Source organism: Dreissena polymorpha, chromosome 15 (assembly GCF_020536995.1).
Source record: "Dreissena polymorpha isolate Duluth1 chromosome 15, UMN_Dpol_1.0, whole genome shotgun sequence".
NCBI classification, from domain to species: domain Eukaryota; kingdom Metazoa; phylum Mollusca; class Bivalvia; order Myida; family Dreissenidae; genus Dreissena; species Dreissena polymorpha.
The window spans coordinates 57,754,894-57,765,971 of NC_068369.1; the positions used below are offsets into that span (position 1 = coordinate 57,754,894).

The 11,078-nt window shown below is 32.9% G+C and overlaps 1 protein-coding gene across 3 annotated transcripts in view; it reads left to right on the forward strand.

Moving 5' to 3' along the window:
• LOC127860867 (uncharacterized) overlaps positions 1-10,085 on the forward strand; it is a 15,164-nt gene extending 5,079 nt beyond the window's left edge. Inside the window, exons 2-12 of one of the 3 annotated variants that reach the window (XR_008039955.1) lie at positions 418-735; positions 1,219-1,479; positions 2,257-2,531; positions 2,671-2,946; positions 3,067-3,381; positions 5,018-5,351; positions 5,623-5,790; positions 6,002-6,029; positions 7,119-7,441; positions 7,605-7,617; positions 7,830-10,085. Coding sequence is in view for 1 of the 3 variants with exons in the window: in XM_052399168.1 (XP_052255128.1) it covers positions 5,234-5,351; positions 5,623-5,790; positions 6,002-6,029; positions 7,119-7,441; positions 7,830-7,909 (717 nt within the window). In the remaining 2 variants the exon portion in view is untranslated. The remainder of the gene's footprint in view (positions 1-417; positions 736-1,218; positions 1,480-2,256; positions 2,532-2,670; positions 2,947-3,066; positions 3,382-5,017; positions 5,352-5,622; positions 5,791-6,001; positions 6,030-7,118; positions 7,442-7,604; positions 7,618-7,829) is intronic. The other 2 variants (XR_008039956.1, XM_052399168.1) reach the window with 2 other exon arrangements.
• Positions 10,086-11,078: the final 993 nt, after the last annotated feature.

An 11,078-nucleotide genomic window follows, 5' to 3' on the forward strand; every position in this document is an offset into this window, starting at 1 on the left:
TGACCTTGAATGCTGACGTTTTGTCAATACCATACAATATTGAAATTTTCTGAAACATAACTATGTAATCTTTAAAGCACACTTCTGTCGAAAGTAATTGCTTATTAACAGGCACTGCCTCAAAACGTGGAACAAAAGGAACAATTCATGAAATGACAAATTTTACAACATTCCATTTGGAATAGTTTTTATATTTTTGTTTGAAGTAAACATAGCATAGTTAAAATACAAACAACATTTATGAAGGCAAATGCATAAAACACGATTGCATAAACTGAGTAACTGAACAACGTTTCAACTGTGTGCACAAAATAAAACCGTCTGGAAAGGTATACAATGTTTATCATTAAGACTATTAGGCAAATGTATGCTTGAATTTTTCAGTCGACTTAAATCTTGTTTGTTTGCATTTTTTAGTAGTTGAATGTTCCACACCCAAGCTGATGATAAATCCTAATTTTACGATGATATATGAGGGAGAAACAGCAATGTTGAGTTGTGGCAGATATTCCATAGCCGATTCAATTGGTCGTAATTCTAAACAAGGATTTATTTGGACGAAAAATGGACAAGAACCAATTAAGTCGGATGGACGATTTGCGATAGATCAAACGTTGGGGGCGAAATTGATCATATCAGAGATGTCGCTTTATGATCAGTTTAATGTCACGTGTTCTGCAAAATTTGAAAGTAACACGACTGAAATAAGCAATGTGTTTACTATAAAGGTTGCAAGTAAGTAACTATTTATATAGAATGAACGTCATTGGCGTGAATTATCTTTCCTAAAAAGCGTTAAAAACAGGTATATCATTGCTCATAGTTTGTGTCTTGAAGTAGGAAAATGCTACATTCATGTAATTAACCATAAGCATAAATATTTGTACAACGATGGTCACGAGTTTCACACACTTTCTTTTTCTTAACGAGTTTCCATTTTACAGGTAATATACAAACAAATACAACGTTATATTCAAATTGTATTACGATGCATGCTGGATAAAATACAAATTAAGGAATGCTTTGCTTCAATCAGAGTTTTTTGCTTACTTACCACACTAGTACAATGTGACGTTCGTTGTTCTTTCTTCTGTCTACCATTAAGTACTACTGATTAAATGCAATGGATATAATATATTACTTAAGTAACTAATTCCAGAGTGATTTAAACGGTTGTTTTACCAGTTAGTTACTCACAGCAACACAAACACATTTTAGATGCCGTAATAATCGATCCTTCAAGACATGAATACATATTAGGAGAAGGTGAACAGATGAAAAACATCACATGCTACTCTTCACGCTATCCGAATAGTACATACAAATGGCATAAATTTGTCACTAACTATACTGAAGTCGGAAACACAAGCGTCTTATCACTTGGCACTGTAGATAGACATGACAATGGTAAATACGTGTGCGCTGCTGAGGTTACTGGTTGTCAATGTTTGAGTCCACCTATCACTGTCAATGTTACATGTAAGTAGCACACTTCACACTTTTTGTTTCGTAAACATCAGTTTGTTTACTCGTAATATCTTAAAGAGAGACTATACGATTTTGTCAATATTTATTAATTCATATAACATGTGTTACAAAAACTTATCATACATATATGTATCGAAATATGCGAAAAAAGCCAAATATTTTATTCTGAAATCGAAAATGTCTGTACAGTCGAATTCGCCAGTCTGTATATCGTGCGTGTATGATGTGAATCTAAATTTAGTTTTACGGATCATTTTAAATTCCTGCAACGATATATAGCCATACGACACACGAACACTAACTCCAATCCTAATAAAAAAGACGAATGCGTCGGTTATTTCTCTGGCACAATCGGCTAGGCGAGCTAATTTGTCTTTGCTGCATTTTATGAAATTCGTCTTAAATGTATATTTTAATTTGCCTATTTTGTGGTATGGTAACATATTTTTTATCAATATATTACAATTTAGCTCATATACAAATCGTATAGTCTCGCTTTAATACTGACATGGGGCGTTATTTGACATTCGGGCCGTCTATAAGCCAGAGTAGAATATGCAGATGATCTTAGCGAACTATTGCGACTGAATTGCTGACGTGTATTTGTCGCAACAACGCAGCGATAATATTTCCAGATATATGTCCTGTTTTGTATAATGTTCAGGAAGCTCACACAGTATGAACATTGAACATTAAATTACACACATGTTAGCATTTAGTTTAACTATAATTATAAGTGTGTCTCTCGTATGTTATCATGTTGGGTAGATGGTCCAGAAAACCTGACACTGTATCCAAAAAATCTCTCCTATGTATTGACCGAAGGAGAACCGATTGTCAGACATAACATGCGTTGCGACGTGTGGTCCCGAATTGTGGATACAGTTGGACTAAAATAGGCAATCCAGAGAATGCTAATCGCTCAAATGTGCTATCTTTTGGTGTATTGGATCGAATGGAGGCTGGAATTTACTACTGTACAGCGATCAATCCTAAGACAGGGATATATAAGCGAGGATCAAACATAACTGTGAATGTCATTTGTAAGTATTATGAAATTAATATCATTCCTAGGAACGTTTGCACTGCAACAAATCTCAATCAGAAACATAAAGTTTGTTGAAGCCAACGTGTGCAAATACTAACACAATTGTACTCTTTCGTTTCATTTTGAAATCATAGATGGACCTGACTCCGATTTCTTCAACGTATCTCCCGCATGGACTGTCATTGAAGGCCAGGAAGCCCCAAAAATCACCTGTCGGTCAACATGCTGGCCTCGCTGTTCTTACATGTGTAAATTATACAACGATAAGAACGAGACAATTTTTAAGAGCAATGGCTGTGAGCTAATTGTTGGAAATGTGACCCGAAATCTTGCCGGAAATATTACATGTTCTGCTGTAAATAATAAAAACAAGAAAACAGTAACGAATACGAGCAGACTCATAGTCAATTGTAAGTTGTCAATACTATGCTTTGATAGTAGAGCTTTTTAATCGTTACACTATCTTATGTGTTATAAAATTCATATTATAAAACAATTGTTTTAAATTATAAACGTTGTATTGTGTTTAGATCCTCCGGATGTTATAATGTCTACAGAACAAACCGACTTTCTCGAAGGTCAAACATTAAATATGCTTTGCAAGGCAGATGGAGTTCCGGCCAGATATCCATTCTTTGTAATAACGCAATCACTGAATGGGAGACAGATATCAAATCATTCTATACACATTGACAGTGATGACAGCTTGACGAATAATATTTCATTGAATTTTTCTAAATTGCGTTGGGAAGATTCTGGAACATACACGTGTAATGTATCGAACGGTGTGCGAGGCACCGGCGGTCAACTGCATAAATCCGATTCAACGCATGTAGTCGTTAAAGGTAAACGTATATGACCAAATTGTTTACATTGGAATGTTTTTATTTTTTCATAAAATAAACAACTAGAGTGGTATTGTTAAAAGGGTGTTATACATATTTATTGACAGGAAATTAGCGAAACACGTGCTTATACTAATATTACATGAACAAATATTTTTATCAAAATGCGAACAATATATGTTGGCATTTTGATAACAATATATTGTTCATGTTATATGAGATGCACCATGTAATTTTTAACTGTATGATTTAAAATGTTTAAAGTCACTATCACGCTCACCAATACAAACGGCTACTGTATTATGCTATATAAAAACATTCGACAACAAGTAGAACCATACGATGGTTAATTACAATAGGAAGACCCTAAAAACAAGTAACATTGATGTAAAAACGTTATATTACAAGCATTCGGCAAGTTTTAAGCATCTAAATATCTAAATATCGTTCCACGATGTAATCTACTTTCGCTTTCTAGTCAGGATCGGATTCATTCGGGTTGCGTTCATTTGCATATTTATACAAGCCATTTTCGCATACGCTAAGTTCCAGTTACCCAGAATTCATTTTGATTTCACAGAATGATTATTCATGAGAGCTACGTCATGCTTCCGACGCTTAACGTATCCAATCTCGTGTTCGCCCGTAAATAGTTCGGATATTTCACGGGAGATATAAATGGAATTATTTGTGGCCACAAATAAATAAAAACGAGCATTTTGTATCTCGTTAAATCAATTCTACCAGACAACATCTAACGTTGAAATTTTGCATTTTGCTAAAAGGAACATTGATTTTTTTATGGGTTAGCTTTATTTAACGAAATATTCGATATTTTTGAGCGTGATTGTTACTTTAAAAGTTAAAATAAAACTTTTCATAACATGAATGTTAAAATGATGTAAAATAACATTGTTTAACTGTTCAATATGTCGTCTGCTGCGTGTGTAAAACGAGATAATTTCATTTCAATATAGGTGAAAACATAGATCTATAAATAACCATATTCAAGGGAAAAGATCCCAAACAGTTAATTTATGAAGAGATTTTTCTCTTTCTTTAAAATGTTCAGCAGGTACATTTTGCAAGCAATTCAGATATATCTGTAACCAACAAAAAGTGTCAAATTTTAATGTACAAAAGCAATAATTTAAATTCTGTATGCGTGTTGACCAACTAAGTTTCTGGTTAAATAAAATGTTGCAAGTAAACTAATTTAGATGTGCTCTATTCAAGAAGACGAATGCAAATTACAAGCACACTAGTCGGGTTTCATTTAGGAGACATGTTTTGCAAATGGCCGTGGTATTAATATCCGCGCGGAGGTAACATTTTATGCCGACGAAATTTGTAAACAATGCAATCGTTTAAATACATCACTTGCCTTTTAACGAATTGCTACTGTAAACTTCAAGAAAACAAACGTTTGTAAGTAATGTGACAGAAACTCGTGTTTAAGCGTTACAATGCACGAACTAAATAGAATATCCGGTAAATACGGCTGTCCGACAAATACTCGTCGCGTATAATAACATACAAAACATACATTATTGTATTATGATATATACTATAATACATCATGATTTGCAAATACTAAATTTAATTATCATACAAATATATGACTTTGTATTTCTAGTCGGTCCAAAACTTTTGCTAGAATCGCAACAGATTTCAGCCCGACATGGATCAAGAACTTCAATTTCTGTGCCATTCTATGCCTATCCAACTGTAGAGCAATATTGGCTTCAGTATCCGTCAGGATTAAACAATACCCATGACAATCAGACAGTTTCATTTGATCTCAAGAATCATTATGTTGACGCAAAATTTTATGAAACTCCCGTCATATTAAATGGGAGCTGTTTTAAAGATCACGTTTACGTCAATACACGGCGATGACTATGGTGAATACATTCTGTACGTTCAAAATGCGATGATGACTTCTACTTTTGAATTTGAATTAATAGAAGGTAAGACTGCTATCAGTAGTGAGTTACTTTTTCACTATTATTCAAAGGAACTTACTGATAAAACTAACGTGAAATGGTAAGCTCAACCAACTAAGCAAGTTGTGAAATATTTATTTCCTATAACTGTATTTAGTATAATCAATTTATGAAATGTATATGAATTATTGATAAAAAAGTACCTTTACATTATATATTATTTATTATCTATTTACTACTTAATACTGATGTGTTTAAATTGACAAGGTAATGTGGATATGTGGATATGTTACAGAAACTGGTGAAATACTTCATGTAGCTGCGTATATCGGTTGGTCTGTTCTTGGATGTGTGGCAATTGGGTCAATACTTTTGGCTATACGGGTCGTGCGAAATAGAAAAAGACTGATTTGCAGAAGTCAACATGACGATAACGCTGAACCAAGTCAAATATCAAACGCAAGTAAGCTGTATCAATAATATTCTTGAAATCGGATGTGTACTTATCATGTACATGCAATTTTCCATTACCGCAAATAACGTCCTTCCATTGTTATTTTTGTCAAGTTTGAAGTCTTTTATCGTATTTGTTGTGTTCATCATTTAGTTACTTTGGAATCAATAATGATTTTGTTGTTATTGACCGCTTTAAACCAGTTGTTCTTATGTTTCAGATCATGAGAAAAAATGTTCATGTTTTTGGTAAGTTGTAGCCACAAACGATCGTTTGGGTGATGTTTTGTATTTACGATCCAACATATATAACCTTGTTTACAAACTTTATGTCGGCTATGTTATTGAAGGTGTACTTCATTCAAGCAATATATGTCTTAGTGAACAACCCAACGTTAAAGGGACCTGTTTAAATATATTGGCATATGTGTCAGGAAAAGCTTTAAATTGATAAATATTAACATCCCTACCTCGGCTCAACCACTGACCTTTGCAGAAAAATCTACTGTTAAAAAACTCGGCAGTCCATTCTGCCAACAAACGAAAGGTTTTTATACTTTATAAACGAAATCCACATATTGTCACAAAATATTACGATAACAACAGAACTCTCCAAATTATTCAATTGTTTCGAGTTTGTAACATTTTGAAATGTTATCAATATCTAACACAGATTATTCGTAAACGAACATGTATTTTCAGAAGGAGTCCCGTTATTAGTGGTATTTAGCTCACGAGTGTGCAATGTTCATTTACTTTTTGAATCCGTTACAACACGTTTAAAATGATCATTTTGACAATCTGTGAACAAGTCCCTTTAAGATACACATGATTGGCAACGCAGTTCAGTCTTGAATAACACCGTAATGCAATCAGCCCACTAAGACAAATGCTTCGATAAAAGAATACAGTCCAACACAATCCGTAATCCTCAATATTAAGAATTTGAATTGTAAGGTTCATACAATCAGTATTAAATATTCCACATGATACATCTTATATTGTTTTAGGTGTTGCTTCCTATTTTATAAGTCACATTTCTTGCTATTTCTGTTGACATACAGTTGAATTTTTGTAAATGTTGATGACTGTAATGCTGTAAACATTTGCGAATTGAGACACACAACTGTTTACGTAAAGTCATAATGTTAATATTTATTCGTTATCCATGTTTTATATATTTGATACGTTATATGACGATTTACATAAAAACAAAACTATTTAAGTATATTCTATTTATGCAAAAACAATTTTAAACATTTTATGCATGTAGGGGTTAATGTTTGTTTGTTATTCTTATCGAATTGTACATTTTCGTATCAATGCAATATACTTTAGCCTTACTTGCTGCTGTAACTGTCCGAGTAAATCGAAACCTATTCCCGAACCCAACTACACGACCTTGCTGGCGACGCGTGATGTCTATGTCAACCAACAGAACATGACAACTTTGGTATACAGTGCGATAAATCTGGGTGTTTCAAGGTCGGAGGTAGAAAATGCAAGAGCGTACGGCATCACAGCATTGAACAACGTAAATGACAGGACCTTAAACTCGAATACAACAAGTGCAGTTGACACAACAGAACCACAACAAAAGCTATCAAATTATGAGAATGGCTGCGAACTTTATCTCAACACAAATATAAGAGATGGTACCGGTAAGTTAACCTTAAATCGTATTTAGGACTTTAACATGAGAATTTATAAGTAGCATACTCGAAGCGACCTTTCCTTCTGCGACAGCTTTGAATATGTGTTGCCCTGATTGAACCATTTGCGTGTTATAATTGTTTTAATTTTTACAATATTGTATCGTTGCAGCTACCAGACCCGGGTAAGAAAACTGTTTTATGTAAACGATATTGTTTAAATACTCATTGGCATATTGTATTCAAAGACGACTTCCTTATTTTTGTCAACAATCGACATGCTAAGGAGTATAGGTAATTCATAAATAATAACTTCTTTTTCTTTTCCATACTACAAACATAAATGCGTAGTGAATGCTAAGAATATCATAAACAATGCAGTATTTCCTTTTTGTAGATTACAAACGGACGCCCAATATGAAGACATTATGCTATAAGGAAATACAGTCCGTATCATGTGGTTCAATGCTCGCCTGAGAAGTGGGCTGACTTGAATCCGGATGTTTCCAACAAATATAGCTGCCATTAAGTGAATATGAGTGACACATTGTACATGTATTATGTTAAACGGTGTTAAACCAATATAATACGCGAATCATATTAAAGTAAGTGTATGCGTGTTTATTGGGTTAATTTCTATGTTTTAGTGTTAAATAGATTTAATGAAATTGCATCGTGAAAATTGCCGAAAACTTTGTTAACAAAACAATAATAAAGCGGGAGAGCATCTGCAATCGACGTTAGTTTGGCAAGGCAGGTGTACGCACAGAGCAATACCTGCTTACGATTAATGAATTGTTCGATCCAGCAAACATAATAATATGTAAAGAGTGCAATTGTTCAATTATGCTTACAGGTACATGTATAATCACTTTTTAATAATATGTTACATGTTTTAAATGCGCACGTGAGTGTATTGTGAATTGTTCTATCCATATTGCATACAAAACGATGATATAGCTTTGACATTTATACATGAATACAAACAAAGAGATTTATAAAATTATGTAATTATACAAGAAATTTATGTCGCTCATAGTAAAACAACATCTATTGACTGAATAAAGTCGATAAGTCAGCATTTGACTATAAACGATGGATACAAATACAGGTTTTGTATAATATGTATCGAACACTTCAAAAACATGAAAATAAAGCTTCTCGGACAAACACAGTCAAGCAAGTGTTACATTTACATTGTTCTAATAGCTTTGCATGTTGTTAATATAATCCTGTACGAAAAGCTTAGCTATTTGTTTTGGTTTAAATTCACAGCTCTAACATTGATTTATATTTTAAAAATATAAACATTTGTGTATAGTGACGTTTTAAGCAATTGTACAATAGTACATTTATCAAAGAGTATTATTCCTAGCCATCCAATGCAGAATTTATGATACTGTCATAATCGTGCTTATATAACTTTCTGAAAGAAATGCGTAGGGTATGATATTTTTATAATTGCTTCTTGCACAGTTATGCTGCTTTCATATGTCAAGATCAACTTATGTTAGGAAGAAGTGAGTATTTTGTAAAACCGTGTAATGCAAGATTATATATAACACTATATGTTATTGCTTCATTTGCAAATGTTCTTGTTTTTTTTTGTTATTAATTTTTTTTCTCAGAATGCATTTTCCACCGACTTTGATTATATAAACGTAACATACATTTAATTGTTATATGAAGTGATATAAATATTGAGCAATACTACGTTGTTTTGTAATCAAATTTACATGCAATACGACATGATCACAGGCGAGACGAATGCGGGTATACATGTCTAGTTTTAATTCACTTCCTACTCGTTCAAAAGTCAGGTTGAACGATAATCGCTTAAAATGTAGAAATGTAATGTAAAATGCATACTTTTTCACAGCCGTATGGTCGGATTTATAAAACCGCATTCAAATATGTATTTGATGAAAGGGACTTTTTAACAGTTTTCGTCCTTGAAATAAGTGTAATTCAAATAAATTTACCAACCCAATTGTTATAATAGAAATTGTTTGAATAATTATATCTGAGGGGAACATGATATAACGAAACACATGTAATCCCTTGGACTTGAACCCAGGACTTTATTCTCTACTATTATCCTAAAGCTTATTCTTAATCTCTAAACCACACAGACTTTTGATTGATGCGGTAAAAGTTAACATCATGTTCATAATAGTCGCATAATTATCGGTTGAAAAGTGTTGTAAACGCTTGATTTTTGTCCGATATCAATATATTACAGGAACCTATATTTTAAACATTTGTCTAATTCAGAAGTGTTAATTCGCTTGTTGAATATTTGGCAATTGTTTTGTAAGTTGTCTTTTTATGAAAGAGAATACATGTCCCGTTCAATGCATCACTGGAGTACAGTGTACTGAAATAATAAGACAGCCTGTTGACACGCACGTACCATTAATTGAATTTGCTCTTTAAACTCATGTATGTACAGGGGCGTAGCTGGGCATACGCAAATACGTACGTGCGTTCGCTGTTTGAAAAAAGATATAATATTGTGAATGTATGTATTTTTGCAATTAAATGTATTATTACTTTGTATAGCCATATCTATTTACTTTGTAAACACTGTACGCTTATTTTGTATACATACGCTTTTGACTTTCTTGATATTGAATAAACTTCTCAAAACCTTTATGATAGTGTGAATCATTTCAGAAGCTGGTGTAAGTCCTAGATTACCGTCCCCACAAACGAATCTTAAGTTGTTTTTCTTTCACGTTTTTCGATGTTTACTGAAATGGTTTCGTTAGTTAATGGATGCTGGCTAACATGAAGTCAAAATAAATGTATGTTCATCGGATTTTATGACAAAAGACAGATTACAAAGACCTGTTCTGTTCTGGTTATACTAATTCCTGCCAGATTAAATTTCGATTATTGGTAGTTATGATGAATTTATGAAATACTATTTTTAAGAAAAAATCGGCATAAACAATACATATTGTAGTATCGGAAACATATACGTGTTGTCGTTTGCGCATACAATTATCTTTATTGACAAGTATGCATTATATAAATCGTACACGTATATGTTAAATGTGTGCAAAGACGTATTCAGTTACATTGTTGAATATTGGTTTCAAACAATTATCTGGGCGGATGTCCAAAATTTGTGTTTTTAATATTATATAAGTTTCCATATTTTGATGCATTTAAGCCGAAAAATTAGGCTCGTTATGTTGCAGACAAACTTATCCGCAAAATCATCAATAAATACTTATGATTGGCGAATGGATGTTCATATTTAATTAATTTCTAACGATTATTGCCCTTCAGTGTGTAGCCCAGTTGTGTAGCCAAGTTATTTTCGTCTTAAACTTTGTTACAAATTTGGGGTTCCAACTCTCTTCCACTTTTAACTTTATATCATGATTTTTTTTGCATGCTTAAACGTTGTCAGAAATGGACATTCTAAAACTGACCCTTTGGTTTCATCTTACTTTCTTTTTGCCGTTTGTTAAGCAATCAACTGGCCATGCGTATCAACAATATTTCCACAATCAAACCGTCCACACTGTTTACAATAGAAGTTAGCCATTATTTTAAGTTCTTGTCTTGATTACTTCGGCTGAGTAAATATATTTGGCATATTATGATGAGAAAGGAACTATTTGAAATTTCAAGT